Below are 25,451 nucleotides of genomic sequence, written 5' to 3' on the forward strand. Positions count from 1 at the left end.
TCTGCTTCTCCTGTGTATGCTAATAAAATCTTTTAAAAAATTAATAAAACGGCAAATTTTAGGTTATACACATTATACCACCAGCAGCGTGCGCACACAGACATATAAAACCAACAAAAACCCACAAAAAACCCAACGATATGGAATTCCATGCTGCTTAACTGCAGGTAGTATTATAATAAGGAACAATAATTTCTAGAACCAAAATTTCTCTTTAAGAAACAGAATCTAGGGTGGTGCAGTTGGTTAAGCATCCCACTCCTGGTTTTGGCTCAGGTGGTGGTCCAAGGGTTGTTAGATCGAGCCCATCGGGCTCCACACTCAGCACAGTCTTACTCTCTCCCTCTCCCTCTGCCCCTTCCCCCTGCTCTCTCTTAAATAAATCTTAAAAAAAACCCCAGCCAAACACAGACACTCCTTCTCAGACACCCCAGTGCTATCATCAATTTCTGTTTTAACAGTTGCTTGTTACTTGTGGTCTATTTCCAATTTATCTAACTCCGACAGCATGCATACCTGTAGCATAGAGTTCCGCCAAGTGTAAGGGCCTCAGAACTGGATATCCTTAAAGAAAAAAATATTAACATCCTTGCAAATAAAGATTTGAACTTAAGACTGACAATTGCAGCACATGTGTATTTATATGTTTGAAAAATTATTCTGGCCATTTTCTTCAAACACATCTCATCCTTTCTGGGTCCTCCAAAATGAACGTTTCCCTTTAAGGTTAGACCACACCATTATGTCCCAGAATCTTTGCTTGGATTAATTAGTCACCAAATGAGATCTTAAATTTGAGCACCATCTCCCTCCCCCCACTTTTTAGCTTTTTGGATAAGGTCAGTTTCAAAGGGAAATCTAATGAAAACTATGACCCTTCTTTCTAGAAAGACACAAATTTTAAAGGGTACATGAACCTCAGTTCAGGTTATTTCCAGGGAAATTGCTACCAACCACACAAAAAAGTACAAGTGCAAATAAAAAAATATGTTGAGGATCACAGACACCATGCAAAACACACAGGCTGACTAAAAACACCATCTGGTTGGCTGTCTTCAAAAAAAGATGATTGGGGCACCTGGGCGGCTCAGTTAAGCAACTGCCTACAGTTCAGGTCATGATCCCAGGGTCCTGGGATCGCCTGCTCCCCCCAACCCCCCACCTCTCCCCCTGCTTGTGCGTGCTCTCTCTCTCATATAAAGTCTTCAAAATAAATGTATGATTGTGAGGGGCGCCTGGCTGGCTCAACTGGAGGAGTGTGAGTCTTGGGTCTTGGGGTTGTGAATTCGAGCCCCTCATTGGATGGAGAGATTACTGAAATAAACTTAAAAAAGAATTACTATTCCAAAAAAAAAAAAAAGGGCAGGACAAAGACAATTTTTACCCATTATGATTTATTCTCTACAATACTTCGTTAAAGAGTTCAATGATTTGCACTCAGAAGTTATATAGCCAAGAGGCAACCAAGTGTAATACAAAGAATTGGTCTGAAGTCTTTGCACTGAAGGCCATACAAAGTCTCTTGCTTCAGGGAAGTAAGAATGAAAATAAAACGAACACATAGCTCCCTAGGCTCCAGAATCTCAATAGAAAATAGCATCAACAATTAGTGAAAGTGTAGGTGTTAACATATCATGGAAAACAGGTCTTGTGCAAAATATTAAAATTAACACCCAGGACTTCTGTATAGATGGTTTTTATTATAAACAATAAAATATATGTAATGTCTCAACTACAAACCTTTCATGTTGAAAGGGTCTCTAACATGAGTTGCTTTAATATTATGAAGCGAAAAAGTTTAAGAACCTCACAGTGGAAACAATCCAACACCGACAAATCCTAGTGATCAGAGACATTCTCTTTTACTTAACGTAAAACAAGGACAATTCATAATTACAAAGAGAATGTCCTAGCTGTGGGTATTATGAGACAAGCCAACTTTCCAGACCAAAAGGCACTCACAGCTAGGGATGAATCAAACTCCGAACTGAACCAGCCAACGTGGGCTGGTTCCTTAACAGCAGTTACCTACTGTTCAGCTTGAGCAGCCCAAGGACAAAGTAAACACCAAGCAGAAAACATTCCCTTCTTTTCAGACCTGCCACTCACACCACCTGTACTGGCCACCCTCATCACTGCTTTGGTCAAGCATGTGGAAGGCAGTTCAGTTCCAGTTCGGAGCTGTCATCTCCCTATGCAAAGCTGCCGCATGGATGATCCAAACTTAGTATTTTTCCTGAGAGCCACCTGCCACACGTCTTCACGAGGTGACCATGACCGTACACTTCCAGACCGCCTCCTGACTAGGCCCCATTCAGGACAGACACTGACCGTGGCATTCCTTATGGGGCCAAATAGTTTTCCTTGGTCGACTCCTGAGCCCCCCTGACAAGGCCAGAGGGACTTGAGCATCTCCATTGCTGGACTTGTATGGGAGCATGAGGGAATGTGCAGGGAGTAAGGCTTCTTCACTCCAAAACCTCTGAGCCCACTTCAGTGTGGTCCTGGGCTTAATCAGCCCAATTCTTGTGCACTGATTTTTTTTCCCCATTTCGTGGGTTTTTTTCTGTTCATTTTCTTAAATGGCAGGTATCCTACCCCACCCTCAATAAAATAAAATAAAAAACATACTATACATTGGGGAAGACAAATAGGGCAACATTTCTACAAGAAAAAATAGGCTTGAAGAGCATGGCACTGTAGTAAATGCTTGCATGACCAGTCTCACTGAGCGTGCTCAGGGGTGAAAGTTTAGCACCAATTTTTTTGCTTTTTTTAATCTTTAGAAATTAAACACAACTTTTAACACAGAACACTTGAACAGTAATGAGTGTAGCCCTATGTATCAATACTGTTGTACAAATTGGAGGTGGGTGGTTTAGTCCAGAGCTGACCACCCTGACATCAATCCATGGCACCTAAGAGTAACTATCGTCACATTTGTTTGTTAACAAGACATTTATTATTCTCAGCAGCAGGAAATCACGAAACAATCCCTTCATCTTCAAAAGCTTTTTTTCATTAACCTTGCAAGGGAAAAGTGGCAGGATGCGAGAACGCAGCACAATGGTTAAGATAGGGTGGTGCGGCCTTGACCTGAGCATCCTGAGGTCAGCCCACTTCCCTTGCACATTTCGTATCCTCGTGAACAGCAGAGGATGGTGCCAAGCAAATCTGCTCCCCCTCATCCATTTCTTCCAAGAAATGAGACAGCAATGCCTAGAATGGCATGTGTGTCGTTTCTTGGATTATGTCCCTGCTCCCCCCGCATTCCTGGCAGAAGAAAACTCAACAATTTCTTCTGATTTGGATATTTGCCCATTTTGGAAAGCCACACCATCACCACATAAACTTCAAAAAATAAATTAAATCAAAACAATGGTGTTCACTGGATTGACACCCAATCCACTTCAAGAGTTCTCTAAGCATGTTGTTGAAAACCAGTGTATCACCCTCTGGGTCCTTTCTTCCAACTGGCCACCTCTTCCTGTGAATCCTTTCAGCAGTGCCTCTGTGACAATGTTTCCAAAGCATCTTCCAAGTCCCCAGCTTCTATGAACTCTGCCACCAAATGAGGGAAGAATAGGCAAGAGGGAGGAGAAACTTGCTGACAGCTATTTGGAATCAGCAACAATGGGGAAGGGAACTATGCCACATGAAAGTCTGAATGACCTAGAATAAAATGGGCTATTTGGAATTTTGCCACAGTGGGGTGAAGATTCCCAGCATGTTAGGCAAGATAAAGACTCATCTTGTTTAATTACACAGCTTTGTTCTAAAGTCCTGGAAAGGACCGAAACAGCAACAGTCTTCCCACTTCTCCAGGCAAACTAGACAAAGGAACTCCTCTGCTTAAAGGTCCCTCAGGATGTCTGCCTGAGAAGAAAAACAGCTTGGAGACCCTGGATTCTCTCCTATGACGTGTCCTTCTAAAGCCCAACCCAAGTGCTTGTTGGAACACCTATGCCTTCTGAGAACCTAGATCCAGCTATAGGCACTGCTACCAGTAGAGGAGTGAGGTAGCCGGGTGGTAAGGAAGAGGTCTCTCCTTCCTCACTGCATGCAGCGATGATTTCGGGACCTCCCATGGGCATCCCAGTCCAGTCCTCAGCAGGCTACACCACAGAGCTCTGTTCAATACCAGGAGACGCAATGCAGGAAGAGTGCCAGAAAATCCAACTGAGAGTGGGATGAGAATTAAAACCTTCGAGGCTAATTGAGCAATGAGATCTGCAACGCCATCCAAAGGGCTTCCGATCTTGGTGTGGGTCTCTGTCCAGGAGCCTCGGAGGACTCATGGTGCCCACGTTCAACCCTAACATGGCGTCCACTTATGAAGCATGGAGGTTGTGATCAACTCTTGGTATGCAATAAACTGGAAGTTTAAAAAAGGAATTTAAAACAACCTAAAAATGTTTCTTGTTGGTCTCCGTTGCCCAGACTGCCAGGGGAATACACCTACTTGATCTGGGGAGGCTGTAGGGGTGTGTGTGGGGTAAGCCTTCATGGACCACCAATTCCGGCTTCCACTGTGTGGCCAACACAGAGGCGGCAAATCAGCAGTGGTACCTGCATGCCAAGGGTCTTCTGAACCCACACGGTAATTCTCACTAGTCATGGAGGAGCCCCAATCCAACGGAACCCCATATTGAGGAAAGGCTGAGATAAGGCTTGGGCCCCTCAAGTTCTGTTTCATTCAGTATAACCCCGCCCCCCCTCAGTCAGCTGAGCAGACTTGGCAACGGAAGCTAGCATCATAAAATGGTGCAGTAATAGAAGTAACTGGACCAGGAAGAGGAGGCATCTGCTCCAATGATGTCATAGCCATTGGTGGCCACAGGGGGGTGGGACTGGTCATGCAGCCGTGTGTCAGGAGTAATGATTGTAGAGGGGCGGGGCATGAAGAGTGCCATTCTGGAAACAGTGCTGTCGAGAAGCAATATACTCTGCGTAACTGATTGTCACCTTCTCACTTCTGTACCTGTATAAGGAAACAGGGAAGGGTATTAGGAACCTCAAACCCTTTGTTTTGTAAAGTCACTCAGCAGAGAAAACCAAAAGCTTATTCCACATTTTGAAAGAATAAAATGGAAGACCAAGAGCAATCTTACTTACAGAAAATGAAAGACAGCACAAGAAAACAATGTTGTTATTACAAATGAACAAGATGAAAAAGCACAATCACAATTCACCCCTGAGAATGTATTTTCTGCACATCCCACCTTTAAACACTACTTATCAGGCTGCTCTTAAGCAATCTGCTACTGGGGTCTGGATGAAGAATGTCAAGGTCAAATTACACGGGTGGCAGACTGGAAGATGGCTATACCAATGCCCAGTGCAAACTGCATGTCTACTGCATAAAATGTGATAAATTTGACAGAAATGCAACCTCAATTTGCAGAAAAGCAACAAACAAGTTATTTATAACTAAAAGGGGCACAGATACCTAATTCTGGGTCAAATTCTGATGAAGCAGGTTAAAGGATCCTGGGGCTATATAGGACGGGTCTCAATTCCCAGATGAATATGCCATATCATATCACAGGGTCATCAGAACAGAATTCATAGCACTTTGGCTTTGCTCTGGAAAGAGCCATGAGTCAGGATGCGAAGCATGGGGTGTTACAAACCTATGGAGCCTACTACAGACCACAGGAGCTGGGTGTGACAATCCTTACCCAGAGCCATCTCTTTCCCACTGTAATCACTCCTCCACTGCAAGGTGATTATTCCTGAATTTTGACAGGGAAATGGCTGTTCAAATAAATTATAATAATAATAATAATAATAATGCTTTGTATTTGAAGTTTTTTTCTTTTTTCTTTTGGAATCCAAAGCATTTCAAAAACACTGGGTTATCTTCCAAATAGACCTGTGAGGTTAGTATGATTATTCAGTATTTTACAGATGAGGGAGCCAACAGAGGCCCACAGAAGCCCACAGAAGCTAAACCTCTCAGTGTTTCTGATTTCAGTAGGGATGGCAAGAGAACTGATATCTACTGACCACCTATAATTATTGCCTGGCCCTAGGCTAGAAATTCTTCATACATTACCTTACCACACTCTAAAACAACCCCGAGGCATTATCATTCACTTCTTATGAACAGGAAAGTCCCCCCTCCCCGCTCAGAGAGGCAGAGTAAGTAACTGGCCCAGGTCACACAGGTAGGCAGTGGTGGAGCTGGGATTCAGACTCCAAGTCCGTGTGCATTCTAATACTCGAGGCAGCCTCCCCCAATGAGAGGGATGTTTCCTTGTAACTCTGTGAAAAGCACTGTCTCACTATTCTGTTAACATGCCACCTGTATCCCCTGCCACCTGACTGCATGTGACTTCAACTGACCCTGGACCTCTGCGCTGACAGCCTTCATTCCTGACCTCAGTCTGCCCCCTTAAGCCTCCCAAGCAGTGGGTCTGGTGAAGACATCCACCACCTGATCATGGCCTAAACTCTGCTCCGGCTCTGCCATCAACTCTGCTGCAGAGCCCAGGACGCTGGGAAGTCTTTGCCTTTGCTGCCACTGCTTCCTCCCAACTTAAACCTGACCCATACCTCTTTAGTTTAGGGACATTAACAGAGAAAATTTTTTCTAGCCCTTTCCATCAAGAGTATCCTCCATCCAACCCGAGCTAAATTAAAATGACAAGGAAAATGAGACAGTGGGTTACCTGGTAAGTTTGATCGTTTTTCTGAATTCACTGGTAATTGGAGCCTTAAAGCCACCTTTCCTGAGCAAGGAGTCTATTGTCTGGATCTGATCCCAGTCTGAGGAGAAGAGAGGCACACTGAGTTCAGTGCACGATGACACAAGAGTAGGGTATGTTCTCACACGGCAAGAAAAGAGAAGCAGCCAGGTCCGCTAGGGTCAAAGGGAGTGCTGGACACTGGCCCCACATCCCTAGAGCCCCATCTGCCTCACTGACATCCAAGTAGAATCGGAGACATGAGATGATAACCTGACATACACCATAATGGCTGTCCCCAGGCCCCCTGCTCCTGTCTTTCCTGTCAGATGTGATCCCAGTATAATTATGGTCTCAACTTAAGACTGGCCTGCTGGCCTAGTGCTGGTAACGAAGGCTGTTCTGTGAGAGGAGAGAATTCATATTCTGCAGCCTGTATTCCTTTGTGTGGCCTTCCTTTACTTTGATGATTTCTAGGATTCCTGTTTTCTATTACAGAGAACTGATAGCAGGAAGGAAGCCAATCCTTCATGAAGGACAGGAAAGTTGTTCACACATACATCGTTATGTTGTTCCTGCACATTTTTAACAGATAATACTGAAAACCAAAAAGAAACCCCTAAATTACCCCTGATTTTTAAATTTTGCCAACCAACTTTCAAACGGCATAAATAATCTGATTATCTATCCGTTATCGCCACATCTCACTATTAGGAAATATTTATGGTGTCCCTTCTTGTACAAAAATGTTAGACTTATGGCTTCAAAGTGGCTAAAAGGCTTCCTTTTTATGCCACATACACATGGCTTTTGAAAAAGTTTAAACACAACCATGATGGAAACCAATAAGGCAATCACTCTCCACATAATTAGTTCATTGATACACTGAACTGGCTATTTCTATTCCAGGTTCATACCCAGTAAGTACTGTGTGTTTTACATGTTATTTTCAAAAACAGAGACGAAAGAAGGGAGGGTGGGTGGGTGGGACGAAGAGAAGAGAGAAAAAGAAAAGAAAACTGGGTTACATATCACAGAACACACAAGCAACACTGGAAGGTATTCTTCCAAATATTCTTTTAAAGAGAAAACCTACCCAGCCCACCTCCTACCTTTATTGTCCCATTATAAGAACTTATTACCTACTAAGTTCTTAAAAAAAAAAAAGGATTATGTCTTGCCTTTTTCCAAATATAACACTGTTTAAAAATTAATGACCAAAAGTTCAAAACCCACTGATATGGGTAGCTTCCCTTTACAATGGACTCCATAATATGGTCCAGTTGATTGCTGGCATTTGTTTTGAGGGCCAAGGAATAAAACTTTTCACTGAGAGGAAGTGAAACAAGGGATTGAGTAAGGGAAGTCTTTACCCCTTTTCTTCCCCAGCTCCTGCATTTTTTGGGAGTTTATTTCTCATTCTGTAAGACTTTGATAGACACTAAGAGGAAGAAAGGCACTCATTCTTTGCTGCAGTTGGGCTGAAAGACAATACACACCACTTCCCTGCCTTTAAATGGTGACACTGCGAATAGTAAACACTGAAATTCCATTTGTCAAACTCACCTTGTTCCTTAGCAACCTCAGGTAAGTATGTGGCTGTACGTTTGACACCTTTTTCATTGATGAATTCAATTCGAATCCCATGGACCCCTACCTACAGGAGAAATAACCAAATAAACAGCATTTATTACTCTAATGGAACTTCAGGCATCCACATTTCATTGACACTGTCCCCTGGCCAGCTCGATCCAAGTTTGAGAAAAGGAGAACCTGCTGCTTTTTCATGACTAAGTCTTTGCCTCAGGTATAGAAGACAAAGTAACTTCAGCTTGAGGGAAGCGGTGAGCCCACATGTAGCCATCTCTCCAAGTATGAGGGTTGTAGAAATAAATTCTTTCAATAGCTCATCCAATAATGTTAAATATTCCACCTTTAATCTATTCCATTAAACATACCACAGGGTTTTGATCTAGACTCATGACTCCTCACAACTTTTACTCAAGGGCTTACCAAGAGGGATCTGGAATACTCTCTTTATCCCCAGTATCATATCCTATTAGATGTGGGAGAAGGCTATGGAACAAGAGTGGACTGGGAAGACACAGGAAAAGACGACTTCACATTTCTTCCTACTTCTAAGATCACCGCACCTCTCCTGTCACCTATGTGGCCCCCAATTGCTTCCAAACTCAGCTTTCACATTCTTATACCCTCTCTCAATGAAGGAGATACATTACCATGTACTAACCCGAACCCAAATGCAACGAGAGATGCAGAGTTCCAAATGCGGCTGTTCTCACCTCCCAGTCCAGGTAATCACTGGCATCCTCAAAGTTAGTAAGGAGGGAGACAGAGCAGAAAAGTTTAGGCAGCTCCTCTCGGGTCAGGGGGGGAAATCGGCTGTCCTTAAGTGCACTGGAGGGGGACAGAAAACATAAGTGAGGCTGCTCTGGAGCTGGGAGCCAACATTATGTGCCCGAATATTTATGAATTCTGAGCTATGCAGAGAATATTGATTATCCATCAGCACTAATATGCTAAAAATAACTTGATGCTATTAACTGTCTACACTTGAACTGTTAAGTGACTCACCAGATTAAAGCCCCCATACTCCCTGATTACCAAAAAGAGAACACTCAAACTTCACCACTTAGAAGAAATAAAGTCAGGCAGTTGTTTTCAATTCTAGCCAATTTATCTACAGAGCTTATGTCTGGTGTTATTACCTGGTTAACGTGTATTCCCTGAGTCCTGAATGAAGATTCATGGCTGAGAAGGTCCCAATGCAGCCACGAAGCCGCTTGTCCCGCCCTGTCTTCCATGTCACAAAGAGCGGACTACAAAAGCAAAACAAAAAACATTCTCCAGCCCCAAATCAATCATGGATAGGAACAAAACCTTTGCTTTTGCCCCATTTGTTTCTGTTATTCCCCAAAAGGACTGTTTTCTGAATTGTGGCTATCTGAAGGACTCTGCCTTTCTGGCAACTGTGCAGTCTCTGGATGGAGAGAGAGAGGAGACCGCAATAAGACAGTGTGAAGAAAGGAGCTCTGTGCAGCCCTTCCTGTGATCCTTGCTGATAGTTTTAATTCACTTTGACACGTCTGTGCTGCTTTCCTTTTCCTCTGCCCAGCATTCAGCTTCTTCTAATTTTCCAAGTCTTTCTCCTTTTCTTTACTCCATATTTCGGAGTGTCCATGTTCCCCAGTTACATCCTTCAGGAAGACACTGGGCCTGCAAACCTTCTCCCTATTCCCTAAAACTCCCCATTGTTCCTGTAATTATCTCTGCCCTTTGTCCTGCTCATAAATGTTCGGGAAAAGAAAAACAATGCAATGTCTACGCAAGAAAGCTCATCATTAGAAGTTGCCGCTTTCTACTTCTAGGCCAAAGTCATGCATCGTCCTCGTCAGGCTACATCAGACAGATATAACAGAATTTTTTATAAATAGGTTACAGAGCTGTCCCTTCATCCTGGTATTTCCTCTATACTCCTATGCCTTTACTTCTCATATTGAGCAAAATGCCTCTAAAAAGCAACTTAAACTTTTATTTATTTATTTATTTATTTTTTTAAAAGATTTTATTTATTTATTTGAGACAGAGAGAATGAGAGAGAGAGAGCACATGAGAGGGGGGAGGGTCAGAGGGAGAAGCAGACTCCCCGCTGAGCGGGGAGCCCGATGCGGGACTCGATCCAGGGACTCCAGGATCATGACCTGAGCCGAAGGCAGTCGCTTAACCAACTGAGCCACCCAGGCGCCCGCAACTTAAACTTTTAAACTTAAACTTTTAAAGCTGCCTACTTTGATCACTGTTATAAAGCAGATCTGCTGCCTAACTTTTCTTTCCACTAAACACCTGAACAGTACCAAAGTTATTGTCCCAAAACCTACTCAAAAACCCCTCAAGAGGGGCGCCTGGGTGGCCAGTTGTTAAGCGTCTGCCCTCAGCTCAGGTCATGGTCCCAGGGTCCTGGGATCGAGCCCCACATTGGGCTCCCTGCTCAGCAGGAAGCCTGCTTCTCCCTCTCCCACTCCCCCTGCTTGTGTTCCCTCTCTCGCTGTGTCTCTCTCTGTCAAATAAATAAATAAAATCTTAAAAACAAAAACAACCAAAAAGCCCTCAAGAATGCCATTGTCTGCAGGATGGAAATATAAGCCCCTGAATACAACAGCCCATTCCCTACAACACCGTAGCCACCACCCACTCTTCCAAATCCACATCCCTCTCTCGTGTGGGACACACTTGATCCCATGAGGATCAAGGCTTAGAATCTCCACCTGTTTTTCTGACCATGGTATCCTATGGCAAAACTCCCCTAAAAAGTTAGCACAGTTCTCTGTATGTTCTCTCCTCCGACACAATCACACAGGAGTAACTTCCCCTCTACTTCTGCCCAGAGAGTGTGCCATACACATTATTTAGCTCTGTGTGTGTGATGTGCTAACTTGGTAAGTCTCTCAAAAGTGAGGACATTTTCTTCATATTCTCCCCACTCCCTGACCAGGAGGGCTATGCATTGCTCCAATATGGCATTAACAGCCGAAGAATGAATGATCTTAGGTCAATGAATGCTCCAAAAGCATCTCTTCAGTGCTCTTTTAAAGCCAGTTCAGGGGCACCTGGCTGGACACTTAAAAATAAAATCTTAAAAAAAAAAAAAAATTATCAACAATAGCCAAAGTATGGGAGAGCCCAAATGTCCACTAACGAATGGATAAAGCTGTGGTATGTATTATATACAATGGAGTATTACTCAGCCATCAAAAAGAATGAGATCTTGCCATTTGTAACAACGTGGGTGGAGCTAGAGTGTATTATGCTAAGTGAAATAAGTCAGAGAAAGACAAATACCTTTATGATTTCACTCGTATGTGGAATTTAAGAAAACAGATGAACATATGGGAAGGGGGAAAAGAAAAAAAGGAGAGAGGGAAACAAGCTATAAGAGACTCTTAATGATACAGAACTAAAGGTTGATGGAGGGAGGTGGGTGGGAGAATGGGTTAAATGGGTGATGGGTATTTTTTTCAGGGGGAGCAGCAGAGGGAGAGGAAGAAGCGGGCTCCCCACTGAACAGGGATCCCCACCCAGGGCTGGATCCTGGGACCCTGGGATCATGACCTGAGCCAAAGGCAGACACTTAACCGACTGAGCCATCTAGGCGCCCCTATGGGTGATGGGTATTAAGGAGGTCAGTTGTGGGGCACCTGGGTGGCTCAGTTGACCAAGCATCGGACTCTTGGTTTTGGCTCAGGTCATGATCTCAGGGTTGTGAGACTGATCCCCAAGTCAGACTGTGCTCAGTGGGGAGTCTGCTTGAGATTCTCTCTCTCCCTCTCCCTATGCCCCTCCCCGTGCTCGCATGCTGTCTCTACAATAAATAAATAAATCTTAAAAAAAAAAAAAAGAAAAAGAAAAAGGAGGACACTTGTTATGATGAGCACTGGGGTTGTATGTAAGTGATGAATCACTAAATTCTACTCCAGAAACCACTATTGCACTGTATGTTATCTAAATTTTAAATTAAAAAAAGAAAGGGGTGCCTGGGTGGCTCAGTCGTTAAGCATCTACCTTCAACTCAGGTCATGGTCCCAGGGTCCTGGGATCAAGCCCCGCATTGGGCTCTCTGCTCAGCAGGAAGCCTGCTTCTCCCTCTCCCACTCCCCCTGCTTGTGTTCCTGCTCCCACTGTGTCTCTCCCTGTCAAATAAATAAATAAAATCTTAAAAAAAAAATAAAGAAAAGAAAAGCAGGAAGGAAGGGAAAAAAGAAAAAGCCAGAAGGAAGGAAAAAAGGAAGGAAGGAAGGAAAGAAGAAAGGAAAAATAGCCAGCTCAGAGTTGCTTCCAATTCTGAGGAAGAAGAAAAACACTGGCATGGATTACTTCACTTTATACATACTCCTTGTTTAAGTCATTGACACCTTGAGAGAGTTTGGGACAAATAACAGGAGTCTTGAACTAAAAACAGTAAAGCAGATTCTGACATTCTTGGTGGGGTGTGAGCAGTCATGTGGGATTACTGATGAACAAAGCGAGGGGACCCTTATTTAGAGTATCACAGCTGCCACTAAATGCGCTCCTACTCTCTAGCCTGGCCCTCAGACACTTCCAATTCACTTGGACTTCAACACCTGGGTCCACAATGATGTTATGTGTGGCCTCTCCTCCACTCAAGAGGGTGAATCACCTACCCACTGCAATATAAACCAACCAACCAAAAGAAGAACCAAGAAGAAAATCCTAATTTCTACATTACCTTAAAAACAAGCCCAGACCTCCTCCAAGCGTAACCTAGACCCCTTACTGAATCCAGATATTGTTCTACGTATTGTCTGGACATTACTCATCATCCTATTCCCATTACCCTCTGCCCAAATGATGCTAAAGCTTTTTATAAGCGTCAGACTCTCTCAAGAGAACCCAAGAAAGACGTCATCATGCCTTTCTTACTGTCCCTTGCACCTGACCAATTTACTCACTAGGGGTCATTGGTGAATCTAGGAAGTCGTGGCTGTGGGAAGCCATAGAGGTGACAGTAGAGGACGTCAAAGCAGTAGCAGCACATCTCTGCAGTCACCACCAGATTCTTGGTGGTGTTGGCAGTTCCATTGGGCCGGGGAAGAGGGCTCAGCGCTCCCGATGCGGGATTCATTCGTGTAATGGGAGAATTTCCAGGTCCCAGAGTTAAGTCCGACACATTCTCCCGACCACTGCTGCCATCCACATGCTGGTGGTTTTGAAGAGGTCCTGAACTAGAGCCGGGGACAGTTGTGGACTGGTTCCCGTGACTGTGCGTTCCACTTCCAGATAACTTGGGCTTCTTGACCCCACAACAGCCTGCTGCCAACTTGGGCTCAAGTGGAGGAACACAACGTCTTTTTCCCATCCTGATTCAGTGCTGGAGGTCTGGAATGCTGCAGAACCCTGACCAAAAAAAGAATAGTTAAGCATTAATTCAAAAGGTTAGTTAAAAGAAGACAAAAATCAAAAAGAAAGAGTCTACGTGGAAAATCATCAAATTCTCTTTCTCATCCAGGTCACCAGGTCACCAGGTCACAAAAGGCTGCAGACCAGCATGACTGGAAGAGACCCTGAGCTCCAGACTATGGACTCCTAACCTTTTCCTAAAGAACTATTTTTCCTTTTCCATAAAGCCTTATGATCACCACAGACGGACACAGGAAACAAGCAGCCCCTCTTGCCCAGGACTCCTTAGGGCAGAAGGAAGGGCAGGTGGTAGCCACTGTGGAGCTGCACGAGGACATTTCAAGACTGCAAGATAGCACTGGACCTGTCAGACTCTTCATCATTGCTGTGTCTACCTTTTAGGGCCTCCAAATTAGACCACCCTATTTTTTTTTTTTAAAGATTTTATTTATTTATTTGAGAGAGAGAATGAGAGACAGCATGAGAGAGAGGAGGGTCAGAGGGAGAAGCAGACTCCCTGCTGAGCAGGGAGCCCGATGTGGGACTCGATCCCGGGACCCCGGGATCATGACCTGAGCTGAAGGCAGTCGCTTAACCAACTGAGCCACCCAGGCGCCCTAGACCACCCTATTTTTAAAGAGCCCCAGAGGAAACTTCATGCTTTTCCTTGTTAACCACATCCTTTCAGCATTTTACTCATCACTAACCTAAATCTGTGTGATTTCAGCCCTAGACCTGAGTGAATACGAAAAGCAGTTAGCTGCCATTCTGAAAGAAGCACACCTTCCAACACAAGGCTCCCACCCTTCTGTCCTCACAACTCTCATTCTCCAATGCCTTGCTCATTTTCTTTGGTTCTCTCAACTCACTCCAATTTCTACACATCTCTCTATCCTTTCAAAACCCCAATTCAAAAAAAGCTACAACCTAGTAGGAACCTTTATTCACACAAATGACCCAAGCTTCACAGGCCTTTTGTGAGGTAGCCATTTCTACCCTGTCACAGCGAGGTAGGTGCGTGCAAAGCCACTCAGCCTAACAACGTGTGGCAGTGGATGGGCCAGGAAACCAGAACATCCCATCTGATGATGTGAACGGAAGGAAGGAATTTTTTTTCTTAAACAGCCTGAGGTAAAAATGGACAGCTATAACACAACCAAGAGCTTTTCTGATTCAAAAGAATCAGGAAAATAGGTCCTACTTATTTCAATGTCAATAATACCAAAGTTTGTAAAATTCTGCTGACTTGAAAAAAGAACACTTATATCTCCCTGTGATTTGGACATGTAACATATAATTGTCTTTTTATTTTTTGAACATAATTTGCCTTTTTACACACTGCTCTATAATACAGTATTTTGGTTGTAAATTCTACAACCTTTTAAATCAAATTAGATATTTACATACCCATTTGCAAAGCCATTATTTCTACACAAACAAGGTGTCACTCTAGGCTGAAAGAAATACAAAAGTTTACAAGTATTATTTATGTTTTTTAAAAGATTTTATTTATTTGACAGAGAGAGACACAGCGAGAGAGGGAACACAAGCAGGGGGGAGTGGGAGAGGGAGAAGCAGGCTCCCCTGAGCAGGGAGCCTGATGCGGGGCTCAATCCCAGGACCTTGGGATCACGACCTGAGCCGAAGGCAGACACTTCACCAGCTGAGCCACCCACGCACCCTGTTTATGTTCTTGATATGTGCTGATCCATAACAAAATACACATTTTTGTATTTAGGGCAACTCTCAGTGAGATGAAAGTTGCTTGTAGCTGAGGGATAATAGCTTGTATACTTCAATGTCTGGCTTGACACAGGCTTCTTTTTGAGAAAGCCTTAGGTACTTAATACAATAAAACCCCCAATGACAAGTTTGTTTCTGAGTGTGGATGTTGTCTTTTTTTTTTTTTTTTTTAAAGATTTTATTTATTTGACAGAGAGAGACAGGAGAGAGGGAACACAAGCAGGGGGAGTGGGAGAGGGAGAAGCAGGCTTCCTGCTGAGCAGGGAGCCCGACGCGGGGCTCGATCCCAGGACCCTGGGATCATGACCTGAGCCGAAGGTAGATGCTTAACGACTGAGCCACCCAGGCGCCCTGGATGTTGTCTTTCTTGTTTATGTTGTTAAAAGAGGGAGAACAGCTTGGTTAAAAATGCTGCCTCCAGAGCCAAATGGAGTGTTCAAATTCTGATTCCTCTGGGATCAAACTCTCCATGACTCAGTTTCTTCAGTATGGGAATAACAATGGTACTTCTTTACTTGCCTCATGGGGTTTTAGGAGAATTAAATTAGTTTAATATGCATAAAGTGCTTGAAACAGTGCCTGGTATGTAGTAGGTGGCAATATATCTAGCTGCTCTTATCACTTGGGTTCTTGTTCAACTGCCCCATTAGGATGGAAATCCCAGAAGGCCAGCACTCCGCTAGGCACTTAGCACTTAGATCAGTCCTTGCTCTGAACAGGTACACTTTAAACATTACACTGAATTCTCAAAACCATTCAGCAAGGCAGGCGATGTTACTATCATTTTACAGAGGAGGAACTTTGGGCTTAATAAGCAATACAACTTGCCCAAAATCAGACTGCCACTAAGTGGCAGAGTTAGGGTTTGGACCACAGTCTATCTGTCAGACTCCAAGGCCTGGGTCCTTCCACCAAGCCACAGAGAAGATGAGGCCTGCCAATAATATCCACTGGAGGGCACCTGGGTGGCTCAGGTCATGACCCCAGGGTCCTGGGATCGAGTCCCGCGTTGGGCTCTCAGCTTGGCGGGAAGCATGCTTCTCCCTCTCCCCCTGCTGTGTTCCTGCTCTTGCTATCTCTCTGTCAAATAAATAAATAAAATCTTAAAAAAAAATAATATCCACTGGATTCAGTCATTTCCTAAAGCCTTGATAAAAAAAAAATTACATTCAAGGTAGAATAAAACCAACCTAAGAGTTCACAGAATCTTGCCAACAAAAATGGAGCAGGAGGGGCACAGGCTGGTTCAGATGGAAGAACATGCAACTCTTGATCTCAGGGTCGTGAGTTCAAGCCCCAAATTGGGTACAGAGATTACTAAAAAATTAAAAATAATAAAATAATAAAACATAGTAAAATCAAATGGCCTAAAAAAACGACCTATGCCCAAAGCCAACATCTCAAGCCATGACCCTGAACATAATCAGTGCCCTACCACTGTCATTTGAGTCCACAGAGGATGTCACTGGCCTCTTGCCTTTCTACATTGCGCATAACTGTGGGCAGTGGGCTTAAGACACATGTTGTTGAGTGAAGCAGGATTATCTCTGGAGAGCTGGAGTTTTAACAGGTCTCCAGAAAGCACCAAAGTTCAAAGCAGCAAAGAGAAGGGAAGAAACACAACAGTTAAAAAAAGAAATGTTTCCCCACTCTCAATACACCAAAGCATACCTGAAGGAAGAGCTACATGTCATGAGATGGCAACTTAGGTGTTCCTTAGCAGGTATCATCAGCTACCTGACTGGTGAAACACCCCACAATGGAGCAACGGAAAGGATTTTCAAACCACACCAAGGCAGGTGAAAATTCTGCCTAGGCACCACATACGGCACTGATCTGCAGTGGAACATGATCACAAGAGATACCAAGTGATTACATTTAACAATTCCCCACACCCTCCTAAATTATGATTTGAAATCAATAGAACCAACCCAAATCCTGTGGCTCCTTAGGCCCAAGCATTTCTCTGGAGGCCACTAAGCAAGCAATTCAATTGATATTCTCAATTAATGACCAAAGGTGGAGTTAGAGACTTCTTGCATCAAAACTATAAGGTATTTCTTCAAAAATTTGTTCCCTAAATTTAAATCTATAAAAATTTCAAACATAAAGTCGAATAGTATAATGGACCCAAGAACCAGTTTTAATAATTTTTAACATATGGTCAATCTTATTTCAACTATAGCCTACCTACTCACTCTATCTCCCCTCCTACTGAATTATTATGAAGACACGTTTTTAAGGGGGTCAATATTTTACTTATCTGTTGGCCTAAGGCAAATAAGTAACTTACAGGTGAAGAATGTGAAGGAAACAAGAGTGCTGGGAGTAAATACTTATTTAGAATATCAACCCTGTTCACCAATTTGATCAAAATTTTCTCTTTGAGGGACGCCTGGGTGGCTCAGTTGGTCAAGTGTCTACCTGAGGCTCAGGTCATGATCCCGGGGTCCTGGGATCGAGTTTCGCATGTGGCTCCTTGCTCAGCAGGGAGCCTGCTTCTCCCTCTGCCTGCTGCTCCCCCTGCTTGTGCTCTGACAAATAAACAAAATCTTAAAACAACAATAACAAAACAACTTTCTCTTTCAGACTCTCTTAATCCTACTCCAACAGGGGCGCCTGGGTGGCTCAGATGGTTAAGCGTCTGCCTTCGGCTCAGGTCATGATCTCAGGGTCCTGGGATCGAGCCCCACCTTGGGCTCCTTGCTCAGCGGGGAGCCTGCTTCTCCTGCTCCCTCTACTGCTCCCCCTGCTTGTACTCTCTCGCTCTGTCAAATAAATAAATAAAATCTTAAAAAAAAAAAAAAAAAGTGGGCCATCTCACCACAACTAAGCAGTCCCCGACTCAGCTCCCAGGACTGCCTTCCAATGACCAAAGAGACTCTGGTTTCTCCAACAGCTGGGCTTCTGAGTACAGCCTACAAGACCTCAGAACAGCATTTCAATACAACAGACTAACCAGCTAAAAACAAATTACTCCTAATGACATACTCCACCTTTTCTAAAACTGTGTGTGCATTTGTTCTCACCCTTCTCCCAAACCTCATGAAAACTATCAACAATGGTACTTTGATATAGGAGTTCCTGAATGGATACTATGAAGTTAGTTCATCTGAAATAATTGGAATCAGGTATAAAAACTCTTCCTTCCTCTGTGGGGAAGCTGAGCAGTGCTCTGTTGCTCTGGGCTGGGTGACTTACCATGCCACCTCAATTCCAGACAGTGCTCAATTCATCAACCACCTTTATAAACACATATATCACTGAGACTCTTCCAAGCCTTCAGCTGGTTTACTCTTTCAAAGCTAAACTCAAGGATCATTTTTTTTTTTTAAAGATTTATTTGACAGAGAGAGAGAGAGAGAGCGCACAAGCAGGGGGAGTGGAAGGCAGAGGGAGAGGGAGAAGCAGGCTCCCTGCTCAGCACGGAGCCCAATGCAGGGTTCAATCCCAGGACCCCAGGATCATGACCTGAGCCCAAGGCAGGTGCTTAACAACTGAGCCACCCAGGTGCCCCAAGGGCCATTTTTTTTTTTTAAAGATTTTATTTATTTATTTGACAGAGAGAGACACAGCGTGAGAGAGGGAACACAAGCAGGGGGAGTGGGAGAGGGAGAAGCAGGCTTCCTGCAGAGCAGGGAGCCCGATGCAGGGCTCGATCCCAGGACCCTGGGATCATGACCTAAGCCGAAGGCAGACGCTTGACGAATGAGCCACCCAGGTGCCCCATGGCCATTTTTTTTTTTTTAAGATTTTATTTATTTGAGAGAGAGAGAGCACATGCATACATGCAGAGGGAGGAGCAGGGGAGAGGGACAAGCAGACTCCATGCTCAGCACGGAGCCTGACGTGGGGCTCCATCCCAGGACCCCGAGATCATGACGAGCCTAAATCATGAGTCAGACACTTAACCCCCTGAGCCACCCAGGTGCCTCTGAGGGCCACTTTAAAAGCCAGCAGCATTGATCTCATTTTTCTACCGCCTATCTACTTTAGACCAATCAATGAGAATGAACAAGTTAAAACTGGATTTCCACCAGAGGGAGACAATACCTTTATTTCCACAAAAGCTGGAGAAGTAACAGGAATCACAGTTTTACCTCTTCCTTCAGGATCTCCTAACCTAACATGTGTCAAGTATAGTGAAGCATGTTTACTGTTGAAAAAGGCACCACACCCTTTACCTGACATGCAACAGTCAAGGTGTCTTGACCTTCATTAGGGTCCACAACCAAAGATGGTAACTCTTCCTCCCTCTGTGGGGAAGCTGAGCAGTGCTCTGTTGCTCTGGGCTGGGTGGCTTACCATGCCACCTCAATTCCAGACAGCACTGAACTCATTACCTTTACTCTCAGAGGCTGGGTGGCATTGTGTTTCTTTTCACAACACCTAACACAGTGCCCTGCATATAGCATACGTGCCAACAATCTTATTTATAGATCTCCTAGTAATTTCACTGGTTTGTCTTTTTTAAAAAGAATGCTTGTGGCACAAACTAATCTTTAGATCTTTGATTCTACTGTGAGGTGCCGACTGTGCACTGTGCTAGAAGTTGAAGGCAACTGAATTAGAAGTATGTATTCTTACTGACAATATCAACTCTATTCAGCCCAAACCAAGGAATGGTTTAATTCATAGCTAAATAGATAGCCAATGTGGCCAATTCATTCTAAAAATTAGATCAAATATCCCTTAAATTAACTTCTTGGTTTGATTTATGCTTATAGCTGCTTTCTTTGCTAAAACACACCAGTCACTGGTCAGTCCTGGACTTAGGCCTAGGTGGTATTTAACTTTAGACTGGCTCAAGGCTTTCCTCTGACAGGCCATACCCAGCTTCTAAACTGTACTTGGGAAGTTTTTTTTTCTTTTTTGAATGACGGGGTGCTTTAAGAGCTACTCACTGGAATATTATGTGCCTGGGAATTTATTTTTTCAGGAGTTAATACAAATGATATCTCATAAACTGCTGATGTTTACAAAGGTATAGAGACCAGTATTGAGGGGAAGATGTGAAGACACCCTGATGGATCTGGCTGGCTGGGCAGGATGGCCTTCCTCCCTTGCTGAGGGTCCCTTTCACTCTCCTCAAGTTCACTGACATCTTCACAGAGCAGCTCCCATCATCAGAGGACAGAGCCTAGGCTCTGGGATTATAGTCTAAGCTCAAATTCTAACTCTGACTTGTCATGTACTGGCTATGCAAACTCAGGTAGGTTGTCACATCTCTGTGGACTTAGGCTCCCTATACCACGGAGGATTATTTGTGACCATTCAATGCGTAAGACGTGAAAAGCATCTAGCATTTCTTTGGCACATAACTATTATTTATTAAAGCGTCTGCTGTTATTAATACTACCACTATGGAAGGGTACATTATAAAAATAACACAGCTTAACATTCTTACAATTTCTAGAAAAATGAATGCCCTCATAATAAAATTTTATTAAGAACTACCTTGTAGTCTAAAAGATCATATTATTAAAATGAAATTATTACTCTAATGACCTTGATGCTTTTCCTCTTTGCAGAGCAATGGCTTCTAATAAATCATCCACTGTGAGATGCCAGAAAATATAAAGAACGAATACTGGGCTGTCTGAGTTGTCCACACTTCTATTCTACCGGAGTCCTCTCTTAAGCTTACATACACTAAAAAGAGATGAAACCAAGTATATGTTATTATTGTAGAAGTCTTGATTTATACTAATGGAACCTCTGCGTCAAACTAGTTAGATTTCCAACAATAACCAGATTAAAATAGCTAGAAAAGCCTGGAGATGAAAAAACAAAATTTAGATTCACCTTTTGAAGATAAGCTTCAAAACAACTTATTGGGAAGCATGACCTTCTAACAAATAGATCTGGGAGGTAGGAAAGAGGTAAAGAAAAAAGGAGTCTCTGCTTTTTTGTGTTATTACGTAGTGTCCAAATGTCTGTTCAAATCAAGCTTTATACAGAAGGGAATGGGTTGTTTCCTTCGTGATAGAGAACTGAACTGAAATTCAATTTAATAATTATGTTGTATGAGTAAGGAAATGGCATCTGAACTGTAATTCTGCCTACTTATGTAACTATTCCAAGAAACAGATGAAAAACCCACAAACATACCGGTAATCATTTCAAATAATCACTTTTATATTTTTGAAACCTCAACATACAAACATACACATATCCAAACACACGCTGTTTGAAAAATTTCCCTGCAAAATACACTTGATCTTAGGCTGAGAAGTGATCCCCGCAAAATACAGATCTACCTATATAACTTCTTTTAAAATTTACAGATTTACAAAAATGCACAGAACTATATATTCTCATTTCAACTTAGCTTAAAGAAAAACACAGGAATCAGAAGTTTTGTTTTTAGAGTCCCCTCCCTTTACTATGTGATCTATGGCAAAGTGCCAGATATTTCTGGACCTTGGTTCTTTCATTTGTAAAACGGAAATATCTGTCCCGTCTCCTTCACAGAGGGATTGTGAGGCTCCAATAAGATGTGAAGCACTGTGAAAAACACTCTTACAAGTGTTAGCATACCACAATAAGCTCAAGAGGATGCAGCTGTAATATAAATTTTTCCAGAAAATAGTATCACTGTAGCAGATTTAGGGCAAATTTTCCAAAAATCTCTGAAGATTATAACCATGTGGAAGAGACCCAATACTTGACCTTGATCAGGAACTGCATTAACCTTAGAGTTTTGATCTTTGGTTGTCTTAAAAATGAGTAATTTGGGAAGGGGCGGGAGCCAGACCTTCCTGTACTAAAAACATAAAGGATAAGCGTAATTCTACACCACTATCTAATGGGATTATGGAAAATAAACTTGTCTTTACATATTTAAATTACTTTAAGAGAGCAAGTAGAATTCATCAACATTAGAACATAAGGACCTTCTCAAGGAAGCAAAAAATACAAGTGAAAAAGTAAACCTACATTCTAATGTCCTAGCACAGGGCTAAAACCAGTAACAGCAACAAATTCTAAACATTCTAAATATGTCTAAGGTAATACTCACTGAAAGCAGATAGTTTGTATTGCCAGGGGCACAGCTATAACAGAGGAGGAGAGTTATTTTGTCTCTGAAATGAACTTTCTTCCTTCTGATTCCATTCCTTCTTCCTGTACCTAAGACAGAAATGCAGGTGCAGTGAATGAACAAAATCAAGGCAGTCCAGAGGTGAGATATGGTTTCTGAAAAATTACAACTTCATCAAGCAATTTCTAGAAAAAAAAAAAAGAAAGAAAACAACAGCTAGGAACAGGCTCTCCCTACTACAAAACATTTCAAAATCTAAATATAAGGTAGCAATGGCAGTCCCATGCACTGAATCACCTCATCCTTGGTGTCATCACCAAGAAGGGAGAACACTGAGGATCAAAGGTTTTATTGAACCTGAACATGAGACACACATTAAAACTTCCTCCACCACTAATTTAGATCAAAACTTGCTCTCAGGCCAAGATATACCATTTAAGGCTCTCCACTCTCCAGAATACAAGCGTATTCCCAAATCCTCTGCAAAGATGGTGTTGAAGAATTACTGGACAGCATGCCAGTGTCCTGAGGACAGGCCATCTTGTCACCCCATGTGGACATGACAATTGTTGGTAAGAGTCGTCCATCCTTACTATTAATTTTGCATAAATCTCTTCAACAACTTCCCCCACCCCCCAGTAGTAGAGAATTAAGCTATTCCCAAAGATGTAAACAGGAGACTCCAAGCCCCACCCACACTATCCAAGCAGAGGACAGTGAAAGAGGATAGGCCCAGAGGGATAAGGGTAAGGGAGTGTGGCAAAGTGAGGAGTTCAGATCAGGACAGGGAAGGGAGGAGGGCAAGGAATGAAGGGCAAAACCCACAGCCTGGGAGGAAGAGAAAGGCATAAAACTCAAAGAGTTTAAGGTGGAGAGGTAATGGAAATGGGGCTATGGGTGGATAAGGAAGCAGAGAGTGAGGGTGGGGCTGGGAAAAAAGAGAAGAGGAAGAAGAGAAAAAGCGTGCGCGTAAAGAGAGAGTTAGGCAAGAAAAGGACGAGACAGAGTGGGGAAGGAGAGGCCGGAGCAGGGGGAGCAAAGCAGGCAGAAAGGTGAAAGGTAAGAAAAAAGGGGGTAGGGAAGGAGAGTACGGGACCATGTGTGGGGAGGGGGAGTTGGGGAGACGCCAGAGCGACGGGTAGGGCAGCGAGGGCCGAGCCGCGGGGGTGGAATCCAGACGCCGGGCGGGGGAGGGGGCGGCGGGACAGTGGGTGGGGGCCGCCAGGCGGCGCCGGAGACCACCAAACTTTACATAGACCCGAGACCGTTTCCTGGAGGGCGTGCAGAAAGGAGCTGGAGCCTCGCCTGGCCTTGCCTCACCTCACCTCGCGGCCCAGGGCAGGGGCGTCCGCCTACCCCTCCCCAGCAATGCCTCCCGACCCCCCTGCCCTCGGTGGGGACACGCGGCCCGCAGGCCCCGCCCGCTTCTTCCCCCGCCACCCGGCAGCCCCTCCCCCACGCTGCCCCGGGACCCTCGCCGCTGACCCCAGAGACCCCGTCCCGGGCCCCTCCGCTCGCCCTGGGGTGAGGAGGCCCGACACCGCCCGAGGGAGGCCGGGCCCGGCGGGGAAGGAGGAGGAGGAGGGCGCGGCGCAGCCCGAGTTTCCCACCTTTTCTCCTGGCCCAGACGCAGCTGGGGTGGACGGGACCTCTCGCGCTCTGCCTTCTCCTCCAGCTTCATGGAGCCATGCGCCTGGGTGGGGGCTCCCGAGAGAAGCGGGCCCGCAGACGGGCCGGACGCGCGGCGCGGACGGGGCGGGGCGAAGAAGGCCGGCGGGCGGGCGGAGGAGGAAGCGACGGGGCGGCGGTGGCGGCAGGGAAGAACTGCTAGAGGTATTCCCCGGGCAGCTGGAGGACTGAGTCGAGCCGGGACCCGAGTCCTCCAGTATCCCAGCAGCCACCGGAGGCAGTGAGGTAATGGAGGAAGAATGTAGGGAGTCCTCCAGTGGACCACACGCCCTCTAGCGAGCCGCGAAAACCATAGAGATCCCGGAGCCGCCAGAGCACCGCCCCGCCACTGTCACGTGGTCTGACCCCGCACAATTTATTGGCTGGCGCCGACTCTACGGGGTTGAATTTAGAGGGCTGATTTCCATTCGTGGGGCTGAATCCCAGGCAGTTGGAATAAAAGGGGAGACGCGGAGCGGATCTGGAGGTGCCGGCTGGCCCGGCTCATGTCCGAGCGCTACGTTCCATCCGCTCAGCCACCAGCACTGTCGGCCGGCGCAGTGCACGCCGGGCCGCTCGGCCTCTGCGAACGAACGCGGAGCGCGCTGGGAGATTTCGTGCGGGCCCGGGCGGGCAGCCTTGTCGGCGCCGGGGCCCTGCTGGGGTGCCGGCAGTGTCGCCCGGCCCTCGCCCGCCTTAGCACCCGACACCCAGCTGCCCACGGCCCTTCTCATCCAAGCCTCATGTTGCCTCACGCGACCCGGCCGTAGTCTTCGAAAGCAGCCAGGAAGGGGCGTTTCAGAGCCGCGTACATCAAACCGACCCACTGGCCAAAGGCCATGCCCGCAGGAGTGTACCAGGCTCGGTGCCAGCCTCCTCATGGACCGAGAAGGGCAAACAGTATCCAGCCTTTGGTATCAGGAGTCCGTCTCTCTGTCTTGAACCCCTGAATTCCCAAGCTGGAGATGACTTAAGTGCAGTTACCCACAGGACAGGATTATTCAGTAGGCCCACTAAGCACATTCCTCAACACTAGCAGGGCAAAGGTCTCAAAAAGACCAATATAAAGCATTTTTCAAAAATATTAGGAGTAAATAACTTAATTTCCAATACTTGCTATTTAATTTGCTTTGATTTGACGACTTGGCATTTTGTTTTTAATTACAGATGGAGTTGCACTTTTTTTTTTTTTTTTAAGATTTTTATTTCTTTGACAGAGCACAGGCAGAGGGAGAAAGAGGGAGAAGCAGGTTCCCTGCTGAGCAAGGAGCCCGATGTGGGACTCGATCCCAGGACTCTGGGATCATGACCTGGGCCGAAAGCAGCCGCTTAACCGACTGAGCCACCCAGGCGTCCCTGGGTTGCGCTTGTTT

At 44.8% G+C, this 25,451-nt stretch overlaps 1 protein-coding gene and 1 long non-coding RNA gene across 4 annotated transcripts in view; one reads left to right on the forward strand and one right to left on the reverse strand.

Moving 5' to 3' along the window:
• Positions 1–1,376: 1,376 nt before the first annotated feature.
• Positions 1,377–24,340, reverse strand: AMMECR1L (AMMECR1 like). 3 transcript variants are annotated; one of them, XM_073885660.1, is made up of 9 exons: positions 24,021–24,340; positions 22,390–22,499; positions 16,559–16,685; positions 13,178–13,622; positions 9,419–9,529; positions 8,993–9,107; positions 8,256–8,346; positions 6,675–6,771; positions 1,377–4,981 (listed from the first exon to the last, which is right to left on the reverse strand). In XM_073885660.1, exons 4-9 carry the CDS (start codon positions 13,582–13,584, stop codon positions 4,870–4,872), a joined length of 933 nt encoding a protein of 310 aa, XP_073741761.1. In that variant the 5' UTR covers positions 13,585–13,622; positions 16,559–16,685; positions 22,390–22,499; positions 24,021–24,340; the 3' UTR covers positions 1,377–4,869. The 3 variants fall into 3 exon arrangements, with proteins under 3 accessions (XP_073741761.1, XP_025713714.1, XP_025713724.1); XM_025857929.2 differs by lacking the exon at positions 16,559–16,685 and having other exon boundaries at positions 24,021–24,339; XM_025857939.2 differs by lacking the exons at positions 16,559–16,685; positions 24,021–24,340 and adding an exon at positions 22,843–23,394.
• The window catches only part of LOC112812989 (uncharacterized), an 88,923-nt gene continuing 86,865 nt past the window's right edge, over positions 23,394–25,451 (forward strand). Inside the window, exon 1 of the long non-coding RNA XR_012376107.1 lies at positions 23,394–23,469. This is a non-coding gene — a long non-coding RNA (uncharacterized lncRNA). The remainder of the gene's footprint in view (positions 23,470–25,451) is intronic.

This window comes from Callorhinus ursinus, unplaced genomic scaffold (assembly GCF_003265705.2).
Source record: "Callorhinus ursinus isolate GAN/ISIS: 27379988/994484 unplaced genomic scaffold, GSC_fseal_2.0 scaffold2, whole genome shotgun sequence".
Taxonomy (NCBI): domain Eukaryota; kingdom Metazoa; phylum Chordata; class Mammalia; order Carnivora; family Otariidae; genus Callorhinus; species Callorhinus ursinus.

What these genes read in the sequence shown, in the direction of transcription:
- AMMECR1L (XM_073885660.1), bottom strand. Translation starts at nt 13,584, where the DNA reads ATGGGAAAAAGACGTTGTGTTCCTCCACTTGAGCCCAAGTTGGCAGCA. An exon ending in AGATTCACCAATGACCCCTA is followed by an intron (nt 9,530 to 13,177) that starts GTGAGTAAATTG and finishes TTGCTTTTGTAG; the next exon opens with TCCGCTCTTTGTGACATGGA. An exon ending in GTGATTACCTGGACTGGGAG is followed by an intron (nt 8,347 to 8,992) that starts GTGAGAACAGCC and finishes TTTCTCCTGTAG; the next exon opens with GTAGGGGTCCATGGGATTCG.